At 40.8% G+C, this 26,649-nt stretch overlaps 1 protein-coding gene across 1 annotated transcript; it reads left to right on the plus strand.

Annotated features, from left to right (window-relative positions):
* Positions 1–2,860: 2,860 nt before the first annotated feature.
* On the plus strand, positions 2,861–26,003 carry UBXN11 (UBX domain protein 11). Its single transcript, XM_072137063.1, has 14 exons — positions 2,861–3,258; positions 3,337–3,377; positions 4,767–4,835; positions 4,912–5,006; positions 6,956–7,013; positions 8,619–8,698; positions 9,752–9,839; positions 9,951–10,165; positions 10,249–10,326; positions 16,803–16,920; positions 17,632–17,735; positions 19,354–19,412; positions 23,215–23,340; positions 23,425–26,003. Exons 1-14 carry the CDS (start codon positions 3,113–3,115, stop codon positions 23,555–23,557), a joined length of 1,410 nt encoding a protein of 469 aa, XP_071993164.1. The 5' UTR covers positions 2,861–3,112; the 3' UTR covers positions 23,558–26,003.
* The last annotated feature ends 646 nt before the right edge of the window (positions 26,004–26,649 follow it).

Consider the following 26,649-nt stretch of genomic DNA (forward strand, 5'->3'; position numbering starts at 1 on the left):
ACGTTCAGTTTTACAGATGCAGTTTTTGAAGCCGGTGTGGATCATAATGGGTGAGAACATATCATTGAGAAGCTGTTGCTTTTCTATTTTCACTCCACTCCTGGTTTGGACATCAAAAACTGCATCTGAAAAACTGAACATGCCCTTCTCTCTTCAGGATGAAGATTGATGGTTGGGTCCAGGGGCAACCAAAATTGTGTACAAAAGGATTTAAAGAATGTGTTATTTTGTTATTTACATTTAAAGGAAACCTACCACTACGGTTCTACCTATTAAGGTAGATCCAGTGGTAGGTGAATCCAACGTATGTAAGGGTAGCCCTTTTTAGGGCTAATCCAGGAGCGTAACTACAGCAGTAGCAGCCATAGCAGCTGCTATGGGGCCCACAGTGTCAGGGGGCCCTGTCATCTGACCTGACAATAAAGAATGAAGAATGTGCACCATTATATACATATTATGCGGCACATTATGGTATATATATTGTTTATGTGTGTGTATCTGTGATGTGTATATGCTGTATGTGTATATGGTGTATGGTGTGTATAAATACAGTACGTTATGTGTGTATGTAAGCTGTATTTTTGTATATGACACTGTATGTGTGTATATGTGATGTGTGTATGCCCTGTATGTGTGTAACAGTGTATAAATGTGTATGTATGAGTGATGAACTGTATGGTTATGTATATAGGAATGTAATATATGTATATTTTTGAGCCGGCAGGGGGTCCCCTTCAGAAGTCTGCCATGGGGCCCTGCCTCTCCTAGTTACACCACTGGGCTAATCCTTTACTCCCCTCGATCTTTGGTAATCTTTAATCAGGGTAATATGCTAATTTTCTAAAGAGGCTACTGGGGCGTGGAGTAGCTGGAGCTGAGGCAGCTTCTCCATGTCCCAGTCGCCTCTTTGATCCTCCTACCCAGACATCTTCAGCGCACAGCTGCAAGGAACTGCGTGCACTTATCCTCTAAGCCGGAGCTCTGCGCATGGGCAAAACAAAGGGCAGAATCTGCTCAATCTCCGCTCCAAAGCCGGATCTACTGTGCATTCGCAGAACTCCGGTTCCAAAAACAGGTGCGCACAGCTCCTTGTAGCAGCGCGCTGAAGATGTCTGGATAGGAGGATCAATGAGGCTACTGGGGGAGAAGCCTCACCTCTAGCTACTCCGAGCCCCAAGAGCCTCTACATAAAATTTGCATATTACCCAGAATAAAGATTAGCAAAGATAGAGGGGAGTAAAGGATTAGCCCTAAAAAGGGCTATCCTTACATACGTTAGATTCACCTACCAATGGATCTACCTTAATAGGTAGATCCATAGTGTTAGGTATCCTTTAACCCCTTCCTGACATTTGACTTAATAATACTGCATGGTGGGAGGTGCGTTCCCGCATTTTGCAGTATTCTTACGTTATGCTTCTGGCACCGGCTCCTGAATGGCCAAAAAACTCGCCAAAAATGTACATTTTTCATTAAATCCATTCACAAAAATGTTCTAAAAAGTGATCAAAAAAAGTTATGTACGCCAAAATGGTATCACTGAAAAGGACAACTCAACACGCAAAAAATAAGCCCTAAACCAGCTCTGTCAACCAAAAAATATTAGCGTTATATCTCCATAAAGATGGCGATACGAAAATAAATGAGATTTTCTTCAGTAAAATTGTAAAAATATATTAAAAACTATATAAATGAGGTATTACCATAACCGTAGTGATCCATAGAATAAAGATAATATGTTATTTTTATGGTACGATGAATGGCCCCAAAAAATACAAGAAGAAAGGAAACCAAAATTTATGATTGTTTTCCTACATACATTTAAGAGTTAATAAAGTCTCATCAATAAGCTAATGACCCACTTAAATGAAGTATTTGTAAAGTGCATCTCATGTCGCAACAAATAAGCCCTCATATGTCCAAATTTCCCAAAAAATAAAGATTGTGTAGCCAATAAAAAGTGACAATACATAATCTGCTCTGAATGGCGCAGCTTCCCTTCGATGCTCTGGCGTGTGCCCATACAGCAGGTTACCACCACATATGGGGTATTGTTATACGCGGGAGGGATTGGGTAGCAAACTTTGTGGACTGTTTTGGTATTTTATCCACTGAGAATTTGTACATTTTTTGAAAAACACATTCATTTAGCCAAAAAAATGTAAATTTCAAAATTGCATCCGATTTTGTTTTATCCCCTGTAAAATAATTAAAGGGTTAACAAACTTCATCAAAGTTGTTTTACGTACGTTGAGGGGTGTAGTTTTTATAATGGGGTCATTTATGGGGTTTTACTTTTAGTTAGACCCCTTAAAGTGACTTGAAATTTAAGCAGGTCCTGCAAAAGCGTGATTTTGTGTTTGTGTATGAAAATTTGAGAAATCGTACCTAAAGTTCAAAGCCCCATAACATCTTACAAAAATGAGAGGATGCATAAAAAACCATGTCCACATAAAGCAAACATTCAGTTAATGTTAGTTATAACGGGTTTTTTTTTTTTGCTGTTATGACTACGTATGGAAAAAGTAGAACATTTTCAATTTCAAAAATCAAGACTTTTTCCAAATTTTCACCAAATATCTGTTTTTTTCCATAAATAAACACAAAACATACCACCAAAATTTATCAACTCACATGAAGTAAAAAGTGTCACGAGACAACAATTTTATAATCACTTGGATATGTTAAAGCGTTCCAAAATTATAACCACTTATAGTGACACAGGGCAGATTTGAAAAAATGGGCCGTGTCAGGAAGGTGAAAAGTGGCTTCAGCGTTAAGGGGTTAAGAAACTTATCTATCCTTGTCAGCCGATATTGTACTCTGCTTGTGGGCGGGGCAATGGGTGTGGTTTTAAAAAAAAGTTTGGAGGTCTGTTACCTAATGACCTGCCTGGTGACGTTATGGGAAGAGCAATTGTTGTGTTATTACAGGGATAATTCATTATCCTTTAGTGCTGTCCTTCCTATAATTCTGGCGACCAGTGACACGGAGGTTCCGTAGCACCACCATATCTATCACTGAGGAGCATAGACCATCCCCGTGTATTCCCGGGAAGCTGTCGTATCCTAGTTACCGGCACCAAACAATATGGCGGCGCAGTGAGCTCAGTATGAGCAGCCCGCTGGTTACACTAGGGAGATCCCGGAGAAGTAAGATCCTCGCCGGCCAACCCGATCCCTTCACACATCGGGGCGGTCACACACCCGAGCCCATGGAGGTTCCTCGGAAGACGGTGATGGAGCCTTCCAGATCCGGGTACACACCGCTCCCCTTCCCATACACAACATGTCTATGCAGTAATGGCTGTCTGTGACTTCTTTTCTTTCATACTAGGAGGAGAGCGGCCCCATTCAAGGACAACGCAGCCTACTTAGGTAAGTTAGCAGCCTTCAGCAACAGCACAAGACAAGTGCATGAATAGCAATTCCCTTATAATGCTACCATGGGAGGAATTTCAACTTATTTGGATTTTCCATGCACATCTGTGTTTTACATGCAGACATGTCTGTCTGGTAAACTGAGGGAATCTAGACAGCATGCAGATGAGCTGTAATAAGAGGGGAAACATTGTACATTACACATAAGATATACTTTACTACATTAATACCACAAGCAACACCTCATCTACATGATAGAAGTCTGACCCCCATGGACCATGAAAGCTGGCGAGCAGTTATTTTCATGCATTTCCTGTCGACTGGGTTGATATATTATTGTGCTCCCGTCATTTGATGGACACTACGGCCTCATACACATGGCCATATATAGGTCTGTCAGTTAGCCGCATATATTGCCAGTTTTTTCACCAGCGCATTTTCAGTGCAAGAAACTTCCTCCGTGCGCTGGTAGGAAATTGTGGGCTTAGCTTGTCAGTTCAGTCCAGCAGTTAAAGGTTCTGTCTGGGAAATCCTGCCAGTGCACAGAGCGAGTTTCTTGGTCCAAAGTCGCTCATGGGCACCAGGCTTTAGGGTCAGTTGAAGTGTCTCCGCACACCCCAGAAAAACCCTTCTAAATTGCAATTCTTTGCACTAAAAATAGCGCTTACCAAAAAGCGAATGGAAGCCACGTCTGCAGTTACAGTGCCAGTTGTGCAGAGCCTACAGCTATCTGCTTCCAGCTGGCTCTGTATTATGTCAGTCCAGCCACTGATCAGTTCAGGGGCTAATCCCAACCTTCAGATATTGATGTTATATCCTGAGGATATCCCTGCAATAAGAAATGCTGAACATTAGGCCTGGCATATGTTGCTCTAGTCCCACTGACCCCACACATTGCACCGGACGAGATTCCTTGTTGTTACAGTTCTGACAAAAGACATGAGATAAAATATGATGCAAGTAATTCTCCTCCTGTGCAATGTGTACAGTCAGAGTGATCGGAGCAATATACGGGCCAGTTTCCACACCTCAACTTTAAGCTATTCCATCAGTACATTTATTATGATTTTGTGTCTGTTCTTTGTTGGGCAACCCCATGGTTTTATTCTTTTAACAAATTTACAGAGTGTCGGTGCCACCAAATTTTTTTCTGACACTTACTGTTTTTTTTTTTTTTTGCACTCAGTTTGGGTGCAGCTTTGGAATCCCAATACTTTTTCTCCGCTTTGTGTTTCCACGTGCTTATTTTGGAGCATAATTAGACCCACAAACCGTTCCAACCTCTGTACCCTTTCATGTATGTGCAGTGTCGTTAAGAATCCCTCTCGTGAATAGGTAGGCACTGTTCTATTTCTCTGATATCATAGTCGGTTTTGCTTTTTCCAGTTGCAAGTCTTCCATCCAACAGCAGTGTCCTGCAACAGAAGGGAGTCTGTGCACTAGGGAAAGAACATGGTGAGATTATCCTTGTATGACTGATAACTTTTCGGAATGTGGAGGACAGATTGATGGGATTTTTATTTTGTTTCAGGTTTAAGTGACTTTGATCTGTTAAGCAGTACTGTAAAAAGAATAAGTGAGTTGGAGACCCAAGTGAAACTACAAGCCCGGGACATCCAGATAAAGGTCTGATTTATTGTGTTTTATGTGCTTTAAGTTGTAGACCTTCCATGTAGACTTATTGGAAAGAGGAGATTTTCTGTAAGGCTGGGATAATATCGCTTTTTAGGTATTATGCTAATTGTATATGTCAGGAAAGCACCCAACGTATACGCTTAGCGTATCCATTGACAAATAGTGGCAGATGGAGGCATAGTTGATGACTACTATTCCTCCCATACGCCAAAAAAATACAGGATTGAAAGACATAGCAAGCTACATCTGTTCATCCTGCAGCCTCTGTCTGAGCGACGTATGCACTCACAGAGGCAATAGATCGCTATGGGGAGCAGACGCAGCGTATTGTATTAATCCCCACAGTCCCGCCGAGCGCATACGTTGCTTGGCAGGAGGACTCAGTGATGTCACTGTCCATATTAGGACAGTGACATCCCTGGGGGGAACACCCCGTACATCGGCAGCACCCAATTGCTGGCTGCTGCCGATGTACACTCCTCCCCCCACATTCAGGGGGGAGGGGAGGATTCCCAGGCGACGTATACCACTGTGTACGTTACAACTTATGGCACACACCTTGATGTGAACCCAGCATTGTAACTGAACAGTGTTCATAAAATGATCATGAAACTTATTCAAAATATATTCATCCTTTTAGTTCAAAGTTTTCCATATATATTATTATTTTTACTTTTTGAATGTAGATTGATTGTTGGGCTCTCTCATCTTACCTGAGCTCTGATAGTATGATATTCTTTACAGCAGCCTCATGATCATAGATTTCCATTGAGGTCTATGGAGTATTTCTGTGTAGATAGGACAACATGGTAAAATGAAAAAAATTGTACTTTCTATTGTAATCTTGTAATCCATATAAATGAGATAATTGATTCAATTTAAACCCTACAGAATTGGCAAGCATTAATCTATTATTAAGCCTGGATACCTGAGTGAATTGCAGAATATACTGTGTATAATTAAAGGGGATGTCCAGAGGTTGTAAAACATTTCTGCTGTCTTCCAAAACCTGTTCCTCTCCTGTCCATGGGTAGTGTGTGGTTTTGCAACTCCATTAATTTCCACATAGCTGGGCTGCAGAAATATTAATGGTCATGGTGATATGGAACAGTTTTTAAAAGTCATCAAAAATGTTAAAACTTGGTAAAACAGTGGCTCGTTTTCATTTCATGGGCTGGCTGGTTATATACTGGGGGGGGAGGGTGTGGGCTGGCTATATACTGGGGGACATGGTCTGGCTGGCTAAATACTGGGTGGAGGCTGTGACCAATGCATTTCCCACCCTAGATAGTTGAGTCAATAGGTTTTCCCAGTTTTTTGTATTAAAATTAGGTACCTCGGCTTCAAATTGGGGCGGCTTATACTCGAGTATATACAGAATCGGTTTTGTATATTGATAGATCGGGACTTTCGCGATGTGGAGATGCGTAATATGTTTTTGATTTTTTTTTTTTTTTTTTAAGGGCAGCAAGGTGGCTAAGTAGTTAGCATTGCAGCCTTGCAGCGCTGGGGACCTGGGTTCAAGTCCTAAGGTCAACATCTGCAAAGAGTTTGTATGTTCTCTCCGTGTTTGCGTGGGTTTCCTCCCACACTATAAAAACATACTGGTCGGTTGTTTAGATTGTGAGCCATTGGGGTCAGGGACCGATTTGGCAAGTTCTGTACAGCGCAGTGTAATCTGTGTACGCTATATAAAGAATTATTATTATTGTTTTTATATAATTTTTAGAGAAAGGGGTTGATTTGAACTGTAACCCTAGGTAGTCTGATCAATCCTACTATACTACGGTATGGCAGTATATGGGGATTATGTCCATGATTTGTTACACTTTGAGTTAAATAAAAACTCTCCTTATTCTTAAAGATTTCAATCACTCCTCAACTGTGGTGCAAGCACTATGTAAAAAACAAGCCTTAATGTCAACTGACTTGTGTTTTAGGATCAAGCGATTGTTACCTTAGAGGAAAAGATCAAGAAATTACAAGTCCGGAAGACAGGTAAGTCATTTAGCCCTATGAGGGTAAGAATACCCAGTAAGGACTTGAGGTACATTTCCTGGCCTCAAAAACTACAGCAGGAAACCAGAAATCAGAAACATAACCAGAGTCTGAAATTACTCCGCTTTTCTATGGAAGTTATCAGAATAAATCCAGAAGTGGATGTAAAAGAGTGTTAGTTTTTCAGTCTTTCTTTTATACTTTTTGCTTCTTTTTAAATTCACTCCTTGTTTCCACAAAAATTCTTCAAAATCCGACACAAAAAAGAAATCTGTAGACTTGCTGCAGTTATTTACTGTGGGGTCATTTATCTTATCTCTGTTTGTTTTTGCTAGTTTTTGCCTGTCTTTTTTCCATCTGCTACTTTGGAAATTACTAGTAGTGTAGATTTGTACTGTGTTAAAGCCATGGAGAGCAGAAGAAGAGTGAAGAGGTCAGGCGATACCTTTTTGAGGCTGACTGAGTATATTTGATGTGAGCTTTCGAGAATACTAGTTCTCTTCGTCAGACATGATGTTATGCATGAAACAGAAAATTCACAGCATTTTATACACACTAAACAGTGATCATCAAAGGATATTAAAAAAAACCTCTAAAACAACAGATTGATAAAAACAGGGACATCTTATTTACAACAGGATGGCAATAAAAACATTAAAAACCTATGAGGCGAGACACATGAGCCCTGGCTCTTATCTGCTTGTGGCCTCCAGGTCAGAGGTCATGAAGCTGGCATGAATGTTAAGACCACTTTGCAAGGTGTTGAATCTCCTCATTAATTTATACTCCCATTCTTTCCTTTCCCTCTGTGTCTTAAAATGTCCCATTAAAACAGTAATCTGCAAATCTTCCATAGTGTGGTCCTCTCTGGAGAAATGTGCAGCCACTGCGAGATCTTTCCTTTCATTTTTAATATCAGCTCTGTGCGAGTTCACACATTGATGGAGTCTCTGACCTGTTTCCCCAACATAAAGGCCTGTGGTTGGACACAGCTGACACATAATAAGGTAGACCACATTAGAGGACCTGCAGGAAAAGGTTCCCTTGATCTCATGCACCTGCTGTGATTGAGGTACAGGTACCTGGTCACGCGTGCAAATGTGCTGGCATGTTTTACACCTGCTTTGCAGGCAGGGTGAGGTACCATTTTCTGATGGGGGTCTCAGGGCACTCCGGACAACCAGTTGTTTCAGGTTTGGTGGTTGCCGGAAGGACAGGAGAGGAGGGACTGGAAATATTTCTTTTAATCTTGTGTCTTTATGTAGAATCGGTTGGAGTTCCTTGGAAACTTTGGAAATTAATCAATCTCACTTTTTCCTTGTGTTAAATGTTTTTTTTTCAGTTGTCTTTTTGAGACATTTGTTAAAAATGTCTAAAATGTTGCACAAATGTCTCGAGTCAATCCTTTCCATTTTTTGCGCAAAAAAAATGTCTCCAATTTTAGAAAAATTTGAAATGATAAATTTCAAATGTTATTTGCGACATTTAGCATATCTGGAATAGAAGATAAATACTGACGATAAACAAATGTCTTAAAAAAGACAGAAAAAATGGAGAAAAAAGGAAGAAAAATAAAGATAACTCATCTTTGTCCTCATAATATAGACCATACACAAGGTGAAAAGCAAGTTCATGAGCTTGAGAAGAAATGTAAGGAGCTGCAGAAGAAAGTAACTGACATGGAGGTACGTCTGTCAATGTTGAACTTGAGTGCATTTAGTCATCCACCAAAATCCTGTCTAGATTCTGATGTTAATAATTTCCTTTTACTAATTTAAAATGGTTGAACAGGATGGCTTTTATTTTATAAAGATAACCTACACTCACCTCTTGCTGACAGAGGTTTAGTGGTGTCACAGTGTTGACAGCACGTGTGCCCTCTACACCCCCTGGCTTCTTTAGGCAAACTGTCAGCGCAATGTCGCTGTCGAGGTCTTGTATTCCAATGGATGCCATGTGAGTATAGTATGGATGCCATGCGAGTATAGGGTATTTGTTATATTAATAAGCCCCATCCCAGACAACGCCTTTAATAACACGACCGTTTAGTGCACAGAAAGCCAATAAAAGCGCTGTAGATGGTTGAACCTTAGAATCCAGGGCTGGAAAATACTAAAGACAGTCCCTGGGTTACATACAAGATAGGGTCTGTAGGTTTGTTCTTAAGTTGAATTTGTATGTAAGTTGGAACTGTATACTTTATAATTGTAGCCCCAGACAGAATTTTTTGGGTCTCTGTCTCAATTGTATTATAAAAATGTTGGGTTGTCATAAGAATCAGGATTAGCACTAAAGCTTCATTGCAGACATCATTTATAACTGTGATAGCTGATTATTGTAGCCTAGGACTAAAGTACAGTAGATTACCAAAATCCAGAGGTCCGTTTGTAACTAGGGGGCGTCTGTAAGTCAGGTGTTCTTAAGTAGGGGATCGCCTGTACATGTAATGAACAGAGCTTATAGCACAGGGCTGTCCATTTTAGATATATTACAGTTTCACATTTCTGTTCGATCTCTTACTTTTGTGTAGCGCTTTTACTGACCACTGTTCTAGAACTAAGAAAGCAAGACAATCTTTAGCTGTAATAATATTACATTATTATTATTATTACAAATATACATTACAGGTGAATAAAAGGTTGTGCTGTGTTTTTCTAGGTTACAAAAGTTAAACTTTTAGTCTTCGGTAGATCTTTGAGTGTGTTTAAGAGTTCATTTTGCTTCTTCTTTACACTCAGCAATTTCTAAGTGATTATGGACTTACCTGGGTTGGAGATGAAGGTTCATCTGAAGCTTACAAACAGGAGAACCCGCAGATCGGCACAGGTGACAATGTCAATGTTCTTTAGCAATCTACAAATTCCATAACAGTACGTCCAAATGAAAATAAATTGGCTATTAACCACATTTAAAGATATTCTATCTGTAAATACACAGGAAACTCTTCCTACAGCTTCCAACCAGATTTTGATCTGGTCCTGGAGAATCTGCGGGACTTGAATGTGCTGGGAGGAGAAGGTGTGTCACAAATAGAGTATAAAGCAGGGGCAGCGCGCCTTAGGCCCCCTGAGCCTGTACCTCTCACTTTATATAAAAATGGAATCATCATGTTCCAGGGACCGTTTCGTTCCTACCAAGAGCCATCAACACAGGTAGGAGAATGTGATGCAAGAAAGATAAATCTGGGGGTGAGTTCCTACTAGCTAACAATTGCTGTTTTTTTTGCACATTTTAGCAATGCTTGATGGACATCATGGATGGATACTTTCCTTCAGAATTGCAGACACGCTTTCCGGATGGAGTTACTTTTAAGGTAACTGAGTACAAAGTATTTACAAACTGGAATGGCGACTTACAGCCAAGCAGGAGAGTGGTCTTGAGGCAGAGGCTTGGCTGTGTGTTCCCGGGGGCCCTCTCTTGGCACATGGTGATTTTCCCCACATCTGTCTCATCTGACAAGGACGCTGTAGGAAGAGGGATAAACAGCTGCAAGGATGCCCTAGAGGCGGCTAGCCCAGGGACACACATGGACAAAGTTGATTCCCGTTGAGTAGAATCCTCTACCTTTACGGAATCCTTTACCAGTTCTTAATTCCAATGCAGAAATCCATCAGGAGCAGGCACAACAATGCAGAATCTATCTCTGGTAACAGGCTGGGCTGAGTTAGAACTGGCTGTATACAGGCTTAGGATTTATTCATCTGGCTTGGCTGTAACTCACAAGATATCCCCTGGATTCTGGGGCAGGATAGTTCTGCAGCAGCAAGTGATGGTCTGCCGGCTGTCTTCTATCTTGTATGGTGTCTCTACTCTGCTACACCACCCAACTACTCTCAATTCTCACAGCAGACTTAGTAAGGAACCCCTTATTAACTAGCCTGTCATGGAGCCCATTTGACAGGAGGACATAATTATGCAAAACAAACTTAGACAATCCAAGGTAAGACAATGTAATGCCATAAATGGCCATAAGGTGATGTTACAATCCCACTTTTCTCATCCAATGGGGAGAAGTGCGTTATTCAAACCTAGCAGCATACATATAATATGTATATCTTGCCCACCTGAACCTTTAGAGATTTCCTGGAAATATTTTATAATCTCTCTTAAGATTTATTTTAAAACTTGTTGAAAAGCAAAGTTATACTTTTTGTTCCTTTCTGGGTTTGTTATAAATTAGTACATCTCACAGTCATATTCCATACATTACAGTATTCAGTATACAGTTACATTTTTATGTCCATATTTAATATTTACTTAACTAAAATGTAAACTAAGAAGGGCATAATTTAACACTGCTCGATATTTTACAGAATCTGATGCTGGATGATAATTCTGACACTGTAACACTTTCTAGTCATACTTTGCGCTTCCTATTAGCTAGTTTAGTTTACACCAGACTATTGTGCCAAATCTGATGCATTGTTTTACTAGTTGTAAAAGTCCAAAACTTAAGGGGACCACTTAAACTAATCCTTACACAGTGATACTGCTACTTGTAATTACATACAGCCAATTGGAAGAATGGGGCTATCATGACATAATATTAAATGAGTAAAAGTTCATATTTTATTATCAATCTGTATAAAACCCCTTTATAAAAATGTACAAAATAGTGTAACATGGGCATCAGCCAACAGATGAGGCACACTATGCTGGTAATATATACATGTCAGTAAGTACATATTCGGTACAAAGGTATAATACAAATTTAAAAAAAAACAATCCAAATTAATAGCATCTACACCAACCTACAAAGCTCTATATATCCCAATTTTCACACATGGCAGCACATACCTTCAGCCGGACGGGACAACAGGACAGAGCACAAAAACTGGGACTGTCCCGCTGGATCTGGGATGGTTGGGAGGTATGTGTATGGTACATATCCCCATAATTTCTTGGATATCTGAGATGTGTATGAAATGCAGTGCTATGAAATTGTTCTGTGTAACTTTTGTTTTATTGGCCCTATTTCTTTCCTTTAATTGAATAGTGTAAGTTAATTTTCTCTCTCCATGCCAGCCAAGTGGCCCTGCTCTCTGTTAATGGACAATGTATGAAGTTTTACAGTTGTTTGACTTTTGAGGACTGATGAAGCATATATCAGATTACTCTTGGGGTGTGTTCAAGCAGCACAGTCCATAAAAGGGAAAAGCAGCAGCACTTCTTTGGTTGCAGTCTAAATAAGTGGTGTCTTTATTCACAAAACAATGCAACGCTTCAACATGGAAATCTTTTTTCAAGCATGAATCCGAAACATTGCATGATTTTTAAAAAATAAGGACACCGCTTTTTTCACTGCAACGAAAGGAGTGCTGCTACTTTTCTCTTCAATGGACATTGGTATGAATCCTGTTATTTAGAATTCACAGCTGTAGGCACCCAAATTCAATATACAGAACCCATTGGGCATGGATAAGGCTACATTCACGTTGCATTATTTCCCTCCGTTGCAAGGCTACGTGGAGAGTATTCCTGACTTTTGCTTACCACAGAGGTCAGCAGCTTATTACACTTTATGCTAATACAGTGGCATACGTCCTCCAACACCTTTTTCCTGACAGCAGGATTTGCTGCTGCCAGTGATCCGGGCTACTCCTCAGTGATGTAACTGTCACTCACTGTAATATGGATAGTTAAATCCCTGGGGAACTACCAGAATGTATTCACATTGTAGGCTGGGGGTGGATGCCATATATTTGCCCCTATCCAATAGGCTATTAAAGAACATCTACCACCATGATGAAGGATTGTAAATCAAGCACACTGACATACTGGTGTGTGCCTCCTCTGGCAGGATCCACTTCTCTTTAAGCGTCTTATGCCTTTGTTTTTAAGAATAAAAGGCTTTATGATTATGCAAATGAGCCAGGGGGGCCCCAGGCTCCATTAAAACCTATGCATTTTCATAATTTAAAAATCCTGCCTGAGTGGGCAGACACCAGTATGTCAATGTGCTTGGTTTGCAACCATTAATCCTGGTGGTAGTTGTCCTTTGAGGACTGCTGCACTTTTTGATCCAGTGTTTCCTGCGAGTGGTGACGTAAACGGAGCAGATGGATGTCTATGGACGTGTTCATTGTTGACAGGAGTTTTCCTGGTGTACATACTGAACATTCCCAAAATCAAGATGTGAATGTAGCCTTAAAACTACATCCTTACTGCATCACAAAGAACTGCAGTTTTATTGAAGTTTTTAGAGCAGTTTCCGGATACAAGTAAAACATTGGCCCTCATTTACTAAGGTGCTTGTGCCAGTTTTCTTTCGGACTTTGCACATTCTTTTCAGTGCAGACTGCTTGCACATGTATTTAAGAAATGTCCGCTCCACATTTGTGTTGGAAGTGACCCTTTTGTGTCGCGGATGCAGTATTCTTCACACAACACAAATTTCTGCACATAAAGGTGGAGCCATGGAACACACGTCCCATGTAAAAGGAGCACCAAAAAAAATCATGAATCACACAACACTGCACATTTTGTGAAGTTTGCACTTTTTTTTTTTTTAGTAAATGTGGCCCATTGTTTTTTTTTAACATGTTTTGCCTAGAAAATGAACTATTGCACTGAAAGCAGCATGAAAAACAGAAAACAGTTCTTTTGTTTTATCTGCACTGTGTGGACTTGTGATCAGGATCTTCATTTTTCACATAGACTTAAGGAATTTGCTGGCAGACTCTGCCTATTGCCCTCAGCTATGTTGATTATATCTGCTGCTGTTAGCACATGTTTTGGGTTTACTCTACCTGTAAATTGTGAAAGTGATTTCACTTAGCTTTACGGGACTACACAGATTTCAGATGAACCTCTGTATGCTATTATTGGTATTCGCCCCATTTCTAAGGGTGTGTTCGCACGTTGCGTTTTGAAACGCAACAGCTAAGGAGAGGTGATTTACCTTATTACATTACTATTAACATTTGTGTATAAAAATGCATTGTAAGCGCATGATTTTTTTTAACACTTGTGTTAACAAAACTCATATGTTAACATTGTGTTTACATTACTTTTGTAAACACAAATGTTAACAGTAATACAATTGGACAAATCACCTCTCCTCACCTGTTTTTCCTGGCTTGAGAAAAGCCCTACATGGCTAAAACAATCATCTTTTACATGAATCTTGCTTTTTATCTGTCTTTACAATATAAGTGAAGTTACACTAGGGTCTGCACTAGGGATTCAAAATTTAGCAGCTTAGGTGTTTATTATGAACAGGATGCCCACCAGGAATTTCAGCCCCCCATCACATCACAGTTTACTTTCATGCACCTTTCATAGCACATACAAGACATCATTGTCTACATGTTAGAAGGTTAATCAGATGCAGAAAGCAGTGGCACCTACTGTTTTTCAGGTGAAGATCTGCTACTTCAGAACCAAAACTTTAAAGGACACCTGTCTTCAAGTCTCTGTCACTAATTCTGTTACCACTATCCAGGCCTGGCTCCAAGTTTCAGTAGACCCCTGGGCGAAAGCTCCTCAGACGACATTAAAAATTCAGAAACTAAAAGTCTCTTGTTCCCTTAAATACAGACGGTCCCCTACTTAAGAACACCTGACTTACATACGACCCCTAGTTACAAACGGACCTCTAGATTTTGGTAATTTACTGTTCTTTAGTCCCAGGCCACAATAAACAGCTTTAACAGTTATCAATGGTGCCTGTAATGAAGATTTATTGTTAATCCTGGTTCTTATGACAACCCAACATTTTTAAAATCCAATTGTCACAGAGACCAAAAAAATTTTGACTGGGGTTACAATAATAGAGTATATGGTTCCGACTTACATACAAACTCAACTTAAGAACAAACCTACAGAACCTATCTTGTATGTAACCCGGGGACTGCCTGTATTCCCTAGTTTATCAAAACAAACATCTTGCACCCTATGGACTATCCTATTATATACAGCCCCACCTCACTCCCATGGATTCCTTATGTACAACCCTATGTGGGCCCCCCCAGCAGCTATGGGCACCAGCACTTGCCCGAGTATGCCCAGTGCTGGCGCCGGCCCTGCCACTACCTGTTGGAGCAATTCACAAGGATTTCATCCCAGCCTTTATATAGTCAATTCATACATTAATCATTGTAAAATCATTTTTTCTTTATTATGTAAATGAGACTGAGCACATGGAGAGAGAAAGTGATGTCACATGTGTTACCACTCCCCTCTCCTCTCCCTGCTCATGTCTGTGTGTAATGTATAGTAAAGCATTGCTAGTGTCTGTGCTTTATTTGCTGACATGCTCTGTTCTGCTATACACATGTGTGAGACCAATACATCAGCTACACAAGTCCCCGACATGCTCTGCTATAAAGTGAGACGCGTACATCAGTAACACAAGTGATTGACATGTTCTGCTATACACATGGCTGTGTCCTGAAGCCGTTGTATCTCTTGTGTCGCACAAAGGCTGCAGGGGGGGGTGGTGAACAGCACCAGGAAGTATAGAGAGAAGCTAGCACCAGGAGTGTCACATCATTATACAGGCTGTCAGTCATGTGTATAGAATCATCTCATACACACACAGGCTACAGGGTGTGCCAGCACTAGAAAGCACATAGAGGAGCCAGCATCATTATACAGGCTGTCAGTCAAGCACTGGGGGTGTGGCTGTGCCTCCCACTCATGAATAAGCTGGACACCTGAATATGATAAGGATTCATTGGACCTCTCTCAGGTCATTTGCATACAGCTTTAGTTTGGTTTAAGTTTACAGGCATGTAAAGGGACAATGCTTTCTAATGGTAGTTAATGAAAATATATTTAGTTTTGGGTGTTAATTTGCCTGACAGGTTCTCTTTAATACAGCATCAGCCAGCCATTTTACATTTAAACTCTATGATGGAGTTCAGCCTTTCCAAAATCCTCTCTGTGAATCTGCAAAAATTGATACCTTGCTACGTAATTTACAAAGTCTGTTCCTGGCCTGTATAAAGGGTTTGCCAACCAATACAGCTTATCTCCTATCCAAAGGATAGAGGATATATTGTAGATCAGTAGGGGTCTATCCAATGGGGTCCCCTCAAATCACAGGAAATGGGTACTTTTTCATGCAGTTCATTTAACACCGTTCTAGAAAGTCTCAAAGAATGACCACTTTTTTATTGATCCAAAAAAACTCAAAGATCTTCTGTAGTCGGCCTTTTGCATCAGTATTTGGAAACCAGAAGTTGGTCCAAAACACACTAACACACAGGATTTGATAAGTATTTGTGGCTGCTAAGAAGAATAATTGTTATGTAAAACGAAGCTTAAAGGGGTATTCCTATCTGGGCATTTACATTTAATTAAATTCATTTGCCTTATGTAAACATTTCTTCAATTGGATGCTATTAAAAAAAAAGTTCCCGTGTGAACATAAATTCTTATAAATGTAGCCATGCTGTCCCTTAGAAATAAAATGGCTTCCTCGGATACGACCACGTCACACTCTGGCAGCGGTGGCCATACTTGCGCTATTGAGTCCTGCCGGGCCTCCTGGATTCAGAAATCATTACCACAGGACGGCTGTATTATATACAGTAACTCCTGGACATTTTATATAAAAAAAACTTTTTGTTTCCTTGTGCAATCACTGCAGCAGAGGTGGCCGTATCCAGGGACACAGTCTTGTTTCTAAGGGACCATATGACTACATTTATGATAAATTATCTTCACACAGGAACATTTTTTTTTATTACATCTAATTGAAGAAATGTTTAAACATGGCAGATTAATGAATATGGATGTTAATGCCCAGACGTGAATACCCCTTTAATGTTATTTTTCTTTCAGGTTAACGATATGCGCAATGTTGCATTCCGTGAACGTAGGCCATGGGATCAATTTCCAGGACACGGTCAAAGTGTTGGGTGTGCAGAGGGAAATGCAACTGAGACTAGTGAACTACCAGGTATAGTAAAATGAACTCTGTCTACAGGCTCCACTTTCGGCATCGGATCCCCCAGTAATTTCACGGGGGGGGGGGGGGGAATCCTTGGCGGACATACCGTACTTACACGCCGCGGTCATGCGTGTAAAGGGTTAAACACCCGGGATCTGAGTTTTTCCGATCCCGGGTGTTAGCGCCGAGTCTGGGCTGTGATATCACAGCCAGACACCGGCACCAGATTGACCTAATGTGCCTTAATCTTCTTCTGGCACGCCGCCGCAGAAAGGCGTCGCATCAGAAGAAGTAAAAAAGCCGATCATTAAGGGGTTGAAAGTTGCACAGGACTTTTGCCATCACTGCACTTTTCTGGCGTAAACACAGAACTTCTGCTAGTGCAACACCATGCAAGGCCTGTGTATCTCAGGTGGCTTGTAGCGGTGGTCTGATACTCCTTACATTTTTGGTCTTCGTGATGCTCTCTGTGCTTTAACACCTTAAGGACAGAGGCCTTTTTCAGCTTAAGGACAGCGCCACATTTTCCAAATCTGGCATTCATCACTTTATGTGGTAGTGATTTTGAGATTATTTTGTTATATTTTACTTTGTATACTTGTACATTTTGATCAATATGCAATATGAAATGTGGCAAAAGTAGAAAGGTTCAAGGGGGCCAAATACTTTCGCAAGGCACTGTATATGTGCATCTAATAACTTATATGGGTGTTTTTTTAGGTCCTCGCCTTTCTGTGCAGCAGTTCTTAAACAGACTCCCTAAATCTGTTATCCAAAGTGGTCGAGTCATGGATATTCAGGGTCCAATTAGAGAGACTCTACTGGTATGTATTTTCTATTTTACACTATAAACTGTCGTTGTTGTTGATACCATTTTGGGATTTGCATAACTTTGAAAATTTACCATTCGTTGTACATGATTTTGTTAGTTTCATTTTCTCAGTAGTTCCTCTGGTTTTGGCCTGTGATAGGCTGCATTTATACAATCGTATGCCTGCACGACACATATGACCCCCCTCTCCATTTAAATGTACGGCATACGGGCCGTGCACACCGGGAAAGATAGGACATATCCTATCTTTTACCTGTGTATGGAGCAGTGCCACATGTGTAAGGCACCGGATCGCTCCGTGTGACCATTGATGTTCGTCTGAATGAAGCCTGAGGTAATGGTACATGTGGCGTTTTGAACTTGTTTTTCAGCAGTCCGTTAAAAAAACGCAGGAGTTTTAAAACGCATCTGTATTTTGAAAATGCATCCGTTATTTGACAGCTTTTGTCCGTTTGCCAATTATCTTAATTGAGATCATTGGGAAAAACTGTCAAAAACGCATGCATTTTTAAAATGCATGTGTTTTTTTACGGACTGCTTAAAAACGGCCTAAAAAGTGGTGGAAAACGCTAATGTGTGCCACCACCCTTAGGGTGAAGACACACATGGCGTTTTTGGGCCGTTTTTGGGCCGTTTTTACTAAGTGCGTTTTCAGATAGTTAAAAACGCATGCGTTAAAAAACGCATCCGTTTTTTAAAAACGCATGCGTTTTTTGAAAACGCATGCGTTTTTGTCAGTTTTTCATTGCGCAATTTCGGAAAAACGGACAAAAACGGATGCGTTTTCAAAAAACACATGCGTTTTTAAAAAACGGATGCGTTTTTTAACGCATGCGTTTTTAACGATCTGAAAACGCACTTAGTAAAAACGGCCCAAAAACGCCATGTGTGTCTTCACCCTTAGGCTGCAGTGGGTTTGCACTGTTGATGTACTTCTGTATATAAACCATTGATGGTGACAGTCGGTGCTATGATGGACCAGGACACCAGAGAGAGCCATGTATAGATTATTTGATATTTTTAGACCCCTGTTACCTTCAGTGGTGAGAAAGTGTTTGTCCTAATCCTCGTGAATCTTTTGGATCTTTTTCAAACTTAATTATTTCCGATCACCAAACAAATAAATTTATTAGACAAACCTAGGACAAGTAAAAACAAAATGCCATTTCTTAATGAAAGTCTTTATCATTAAGTGATAAAGTAATCAAAACCTACACGGCCCTTTGTGAAAAAGTAATTGCCCTTAAACCTAATAACTTGGACCACCCATGGCAGCAACAACTGAAATCAAGTCTTAGCAATAACTGCCAATGAGTCCTTTACAAACGTCACCCTTAGGGTGAAGACACACATGGCGTTTTTGGGCCGTTTTTACTATGTGCGTTTTCAGATCGTTAAAAACGCATGCGTTAAAAAACGCATCCGTTTTTTAAAAACGCATGCGGTTTTGTCCGGTTTTCCGAAATTGCGCAATGAAAAACAGACAAAAACGCATGCGTTTTAAAAAACGCATGTGTTTTTTAACGATCTGAAAACGCACTTAGTAAAAACGGCCCAAAAACGCCATGTGTGTCTTCACCCTTATAAGTTTTTTTCTGTATATTTTTCAGGCGCATGAAGCAGATGAGATCCTTGTGGAATCTCCATTGATCCTGTCAATGAACAAAGGGTAAATGATTTGGAACTAGACTTTACTTTTGCATTTACTTTCAGGGTATTAAAATATTAGTCCAGTAACATTATATCTAGACCAGTACAGAGTAGAACTAAACAGTTCTCTGCTGTGCCAGATTAGTCAATGGGGGGGATTTACTAATTCTGGCGCAAGCACGTCTGTTGGCATTGGAGATCAGTCTCTGCAAAGCACATCCCGGTGTATTAAAGTGGTGCACGGCTGTAAGTAAATAATGGGTAGACAGTAATAATCAGTCGTGCGCCATAAAAATGCCGACATTAATGAGATGTGCGCCAAAAGCTTAAATGGACTGCGCCTTAATTTTGCTCTCTGACCATTTTTTTCCTGGTCTATTGTGCGCTAAAAATTGCACCTAAAAATGCCAACAAAATACACATAAATGTGAAGGATAATGTGGAAAAGTTAGGCCACGCCCACTTGCGCCAAAAAAAGACAGAGGAGTCGGGATAGTCGGAAACATCTGTTCTGTCTGGCACAAACTGGCATAAATGATCCGCAACACTTCTGGTCTAGTTTACTGCGCCACAATATTGAATTTTTTGGCACACAATATATTTGTGGCAACACACTTTTTAAAGATGACATGCCCCCCTTTTTCTGACAAGTTGGAAAACTGCCTAAATATGGTCTAAAACCCGCACAGCATTTCAGGTGCAAATGGCTCCAGTATTCTGGGACAGCAGACAGATTGATACATCTCCCCTAATATATGCAACCTCAGATTTATTTTGCATATAGGGTAATACTGTACAAATGACATATCTGATTTAAATAACTCACTGATATTTTAGCCTGGTAGAGGAAAGGAGATGTATTACGCCAGAAAACTGCAGTCATTTGCACCAGACCAGGGAGAGACTTGGCCCAATCACATGCGTTTCAAGTGAAGCACATGCAATCAGTAACAAGCAGCATGTGTTTTGTATGTTAACAATGCAAAACACGTGATGCTCCTTACCAATTGTATGCCTTTCACTTGAAACGCATATGTAATTGGGCCAAACCTCTCCCCCTTCCGTTTGGATTGCGTTTAGAAATATAATCAAACCAGAACGTGTGAACATAGCCTTTGTTCTTCAGTAACCAAAGATGTGTCTCGCACAAGGCTACTAGGACTTCTTACTTAATGGGAGGGGGGCAGCAAAAAGGCAAGACTCAGCCCTGGACACAATGATTAATCTGGCGCAGCATAAGACTGTGTAGTTCTACTCTGCAAAGCATTAATACATCCCCCAGTGAGTAAAGTACAGTGGGCTGCAAAGATATCAATATCCACAGCAACAAACTTGATTAATACTTTTTGTTGTTCTATCCAGGGGTGTTCCCAGCCTCTCTGCTACCTGAGGCGATTATAGAAAGACCCTGCAGATTCCCATCTTTAATAGAATGCAAACAGCAGTGCCCCCTCCCCCCCCCCTTTCTTTAATGTAATGTCCATAGCAGGGCCCCTTAAAAAAGCACAATATACTCACCTCGGCTTCTTCCTGGCCCACAAGCGCACTCTGTGATGTCACCCGGCCGCGACATCGCGTGACGTCATAATGTGTATGCCAAGGCCAGGAAGAAGACTGAGGAGATGAAGCCAAAGGTGAGTATATCATAGGTTTTTTTAAAACATTTAAACTCACTGGCTGTGGCCCGAGACGCGATGTTTCTGTGTGGCGGCCGGACAGTATTTGACTGAGTGGGGGTGGGGGTGCAGCATTGCTCTAAGATGCCGCCCCTCCGTCATGCAACAGCGCTGTTGCCCGAGAATATAAAATAGAATATCAGGTTTTTTTAGTGCAAAGAAAATAATACATGCTTTTCAAAAGTTTTGCAGATCACAAAACTGAAAAGCATAGTGGGGCACATTTACTTGCCTGGTCCATTCGCGTTCCAGCGGCGGCTTCTCTGATGAGCGTTCGGGTCTTCCGGCGATTTCATGAAGGTCCTGCACCCGATGTCCACCAGGTGGCGCTGCTGTGCCGAAGTCCGCCGAGGTGCCCCGGAGTTCATCGTCTTCATCGTGGTGCATGTGAGTATGGCCCGTGCGACCAATTTTGTTTTTTTTTTAAATGCAGTGGTTTTTCCGAATCCGTCGGGTTTTCGTTCGTCCACGCCCCCCATTTCCGTCGCGTGCATGCCAGCGCCGATGTGCCACAATCCGATCGCGTGCGCCAAAATCCCGGGGCAATTCAGGGAAAATCGGCGCAAATCGGAAATATTCGGGTAACACGTCGGGAAAACGCGAATCGGGCCCTTAGTAAATGACCCCCAGTGTGTATATGTATTCAGAACACACTATTTTTACACTCTTGAATAGAACCTTAAAACAGTGTTAAATTGCATTCAGAAGTCACATAATTAAAACGTAGAGGACATATTTATGGATGTTTACTCTCTTCAACAACACGTGTTTTGTGAAGGCATCAGAGGTTTGTTAGAGAACATTAGTAACCAAACAGCATTGTGAAAACCAAGGAACACACTAGACAACTCGGGGATAAAGTTGTGGCAAAGTGTATTAGAGGGTTAGGTTTAAAAGAAAAATCATCTCATGGAGCATTGTTTAGTCTATCTTCTGTAAGTGGAAGTAGTATGGCACAACTGCTAACATAAAAGGACATGGCCGTCCAACTAGACAGACGGGAGGCAAGGGGCGCAGGATCACTATGGAGGAGCTGGAGAGATCCCCAGCTCAGGTGAGAGAATATATCAACTGGACAACTAGTTCTGTACTCCATAAATCTGACCTGTATGGAAGAGTGCAGGAAAAAATACATTTTTGAAAGCAAGCCATAAGAAATCTTGTTTGCATTGTACGAAAAAAGCTATGTAGGAGACACAGCAAGAATATGAATGAATGTGCTCTGGTCAGGAAAGACTAAAATCTAATTTTTGCATATCACCCAAACACACTATACCCACCATGAAACATGGTGTACAAAGCTGGTAGAGACATACCCAACATACTTGCACTTGTCATTGCACCTAAATGTGTCCCTGAATCAGGGGCAGGGGGCTGAATACATATGCATGCCACACTTTCGAGTTTTTAATTAGCAAAAATGTGATGCACAGACTTCCTGTCTGCCGCCCTGTTCTAAGTTCTTGAATTATTTTTAGGTATAATACAAGGACCCCCCCTTTTACAGAAAAGGTGTGCGGTCTGTGGGATCAGGATGACCTAGGGCCGCATTTACACGACTGTATGGGGGACGTATATACAACCGCAAGCTTGCGGCCGTACATATGTCCCCCATAGACAGCAATGTCCGCACGCAGCGATTCGGGTACCGCTCCGTTCACGGTGAAAAGATAGGACATGCCCTATCTTTCCCTGAGTGCATGACCTGTACGCCATGCATCTCTGTACAGAGGGGAGGAGTCACCCCTCCTTCACTCCATCGCGCTGGACATATGCCTGCCCGGCGGGCATGCGGTCTTGTAAATGTGGCCTAAGTTTGTGTAAAGAATACTTGCATTTTAAGCTAGTTGAAGATGCTCCGGACTGCTGCAGAATGTTCAGAAACCAGAAAAGAATTTTTTCGTTCTCAACTACATTACTGCTTTGTGGCAAAGGCTGAATTCTGCAATAATACACAGCAATAATTCAATGTTGTGAATTCCAAACACACAGCTGGTGATGTATATATCGCTGGGGATCATGTGTTCGCAAACTGTCTGGTCTAAGTTCAGACTGTCCGAATACTAAGCAAGATAAGTTACATGTCAGAGCAATAATTCTATTTGGGATCCCAGGTGCTTAATATCACATGTATTTTAATGTTAGGTCCCAGGTTAATGTTGGCATGTGCACCCTACGAATCAAGTCTGAGGCTGGAGACCATACTTACAAGGTGCGAATGTTGCCCTCTGAGACTATTGGAGATCTGCGTTCCTACCTTTCACAACATAGGTAATTTCTGCTCCTAAATACTCAGCTTTTTCTCAATTACTGCAGTGCTAATTCTTATATTTTCTTATTATTTTTTAAATACAGAGCTGCAGATATTAAGTCCTGTGATATAATCAGTCGATTCCCCCACTATGTTTATGACAACAACACTTGTACTCTGCAAGAGGCTGGCCTTGTACCCAATGCATTGCTACTTCTTAGAAGGAAGAAACCATGAGATCCTGAAAAGCAAGAATAACTCCTGGCAACCAAGAAACTGCACCATGATTTCTGCAGATCAAAGCAGTGATTTAACATCACAGCAGTTTGTAGTCCAGCCACAAACCTGGAATATAATTTATAAGATATATGAAGCCCCAGATTTAAACAACTAAAATAGGAAACGTATATTTTACACTACTTAAAATTTGCCTAGTAGTCAGTGTCAGTTACTTCAGTGATCTACTCTTGCGTCTCTTTTGGTAAAAAAGTAGTTTCTTCTGAATACACAGTCATTGACAAAACAGTTTTTACTGAGAACCCATGTTGCAGACATGCTGCTTCCTTGACTGCTCCCCTGCATGTCACAGATCACAGAAGGTTGGACATTTTGCTTCTTCACTGCATCAGCATATTTCTCCGGGCGGACTGATGAAGTTTTCTCTCCTGCGTGCAGTACAGAGCATTCTGGGACAGGAACAGGGAGAAAGTTGTGCAGCTGCTTTGTGAGTGCTTCATGCGGAGTAAGGATGGCCTAGCACAACTTGAGTCTCCTGACTTCAGATAATAAGCAGCTTTTTTGAGCCCTGGCGAAACACTTAAAATATGCCCTGCCACCTACTTACACTCCCCCAATATTTCTGTATGATAGTTGTCAAAATATTAATTATTTCTGGAAATAATATAAGTCTCTGTAAATGACAAAGATTAGGGACAAATAGAGAATATTTCCAGTGGGTTGCTGGTTACTAACCCACTTTGGTATATACAGTAACAGTGTGTTGCGGAGGGTTTTTTTAATGTAAATTTTTAACACAGCTACATACAGTTTTTAAAGCAAATTAATGCACACAACATGCACATATTTTCCATCACAGATTTTCTATAGATTTCACAACAGACCATCTACAAAATCTGCTTGGGGCTTGTGCAAAATTTCACTGTGGATTACCACAGAGTTAAAGGGGTGTTCCCATTTCAGCAAAAACATGTTATTGTTTGTATATGCAAAGTTATACAACTTTCCGATATACTTTCATGTGCACGGCTCGTTATATCACATGGCTCTGATTACTCTCTGTGATGTAACAAGCCGTGCATCTGTGTGACCATGGACAGATTACTATCCGCTGGAAGTAAACATAGAAACTTTCTATAGAAGGGCAGCAAGCAGAGATCTAGAAAACCGTGAGGAATTGATACATAAAGTACATTGGAAAAATGTCTAATTTTTCATCATGCAAACAATAACAATAATTTGCCAAAATGAGAATACCCCTTTAAGTCTGGAGAACAAATTGGCATGCTGCTGATTTAGATCAGTCCACACAATGGGTCTCATTTACTAAGCCATCCGCCGGAAAGTGCATTGTCCAATTATAATGCAAATCACTCAGAACGTGTGCCCGATATCCTGCATGTGTCGCTTCCCTGCTCAGGTCCGACAAAGTTCACCATCTTTTAAGTGATGCATGTAAGTGCATTAGCCTGCAACACAATTTGAAAGTTAAATCTTGCGCCCAGTCCGATTCAGACGGATCGTCCGACGGCACGCCCCACAATTTGTCGCATGTAAGCCAGCGCAGCTGCGCCAAAAAACAATCATGTTGCAACACAATCACAGCGCAGACACCTGTAAAACACCTGTCCTAGCCGTGTAATCCCCGAAAAAGACAAACAGTCCGACGAAAGTGCGGTCTGCAACCCTTAGTAAATGAGCTCCAATAGGTCAATTCCCTGCAGATATACGATGTTTTGCAGCATGTGTTTGACATTTGTGTATACGCTTTGTTGCTACAGTGCATGTTTTTGTCTGCAAATACAGAAAATCAACTATGTATCCACCCAACGGGGGTTATTTATCCTTGATTTTCCTGGTCTTTTTAGGAGTTAAAAAGTAGTCAAAGTGAGGGTTTTTGAGACTTTTCACTGCTAAAAAGTCTTACAGGACTATATTCACCTCTTCATTATTCCGGCCTAAACATAGAACTACTGCTAATACAACACCGTGCAAAGCCAGATTCACGACTTGAGACTTTTGCAAAAAGTCTCATAACAAGTCTCAAACTTACTCCAGTCCCCTGCTGATCTATATGCTGAGACTTTTAATGCATTTTGAAACTTTTTGAAAAAAAAACTGATAGACCATTACAACATTTATTAAACGGCCAAAGCCACGTGAATGAATCTGATGGGTGGCGGAGCTCCAAAAATCGACATAGAACTGTCCCAAGGAGCTGGTCTAATGATGAATAACCCCCAATGTGAACATAAACTAAGCAGTATTAAACACGTCCAAAACATATCCACAAATCACATAGGTGCAAACACAATGAAGCATGCATTGCTTTCAAAGTGTTTTTTTTATTTTTTTTAAATAATGTGTAATATTAAGAGCAACATATAAAATTAGTATTTTTGGAAAAAGTATCTATATTTTGCATTATTAAACTTTTTTTTTAGCACCTCCAGTAATTCATTCTGCACACTGACACATCTCTTTGCACATGCTGCACTTACTTGTCTAATTTAATTAGGATTGGCAAATCGTGTGTCAGTCTTACAATCAATGAGCTAGACAAGTTGAAATGACTGCAAGATTCTTACCTCTTGAATTGAAATCTATGTCAGTTCTCACCTATCAACTTTTTAGAGATTAATTTTCTCTGAAGATGGACCGGGTTGAAGGTTCCTCCATTCATCACAATGCTCTGCCTGCGCCCACCAACAGGGATGCCAGTTTGTTAGAGATGAATTTGCTGTGAAGTCTCCAGACTTCTCTAGGTTGTAGAGTGACTTTCAAATTAGAAAAAGTACCAATGCTGATATATCTGGATGAGAGAAAAACCAAGACAAAGGCTCCAGTATCTTAGAAAAGGCAGCTCGTACTTTATTGTTAGTCTTACACATATTTATGCTTGGCTACTATGATTAGCATAGGCAAAGGTAAATAAGTACCCACATTGGGTTCTGAAGAATAACTGACCAGGCAGTTTTGATTACATTCTCTGCTGTACATCAAGGTAAGTTAGGTTTCTGCTTTTTGAGAAACGGAAACCTAAAACTCACCCAATTCCTGTAACTCATGTGGCCTTTTCTAATCACTAGGCA

This window comes from Engystomops pustulosus, chromosome 2 (assembly GCF_040894005.1).
Source record: "Engystomops pustulosus chromosome 2, aEngPut4.maternal, whole genome shotgun sequence".
Taxonomy (NCBI): domain Eukaryota; kingdom Metazoa; phylum Chordata; class Amphibia; order Anura; family Leptodactylidae; genus Engystomops; species Engystomops pustulosus.

Excerpts from the sequence above, each read along its gene's own strand:
- UBXN11 (XM_072137063.1), top strand. The coding sequence starts at position 3,113 with ATGAGCAGCCCGCTGGTTACACTAGGGAGATCCCGGAGAAGTAAGATC. Across the intron at positions 3,378-4,766 it reads GGACAACGCAGCCTACTTAG|TTGCAAGTCTTCCATCCAAC; the intron begins GTAAGTTAGCAG and ends TGCTTTTTCCAG. Across the intron at positions 9,840-9,950 it reads GAACCCGCAGATCGGCACAG|GAAACTCTTCCTACAGCTTC; the intron begins GTGACAATGTCA and ends GTAAATACACAG.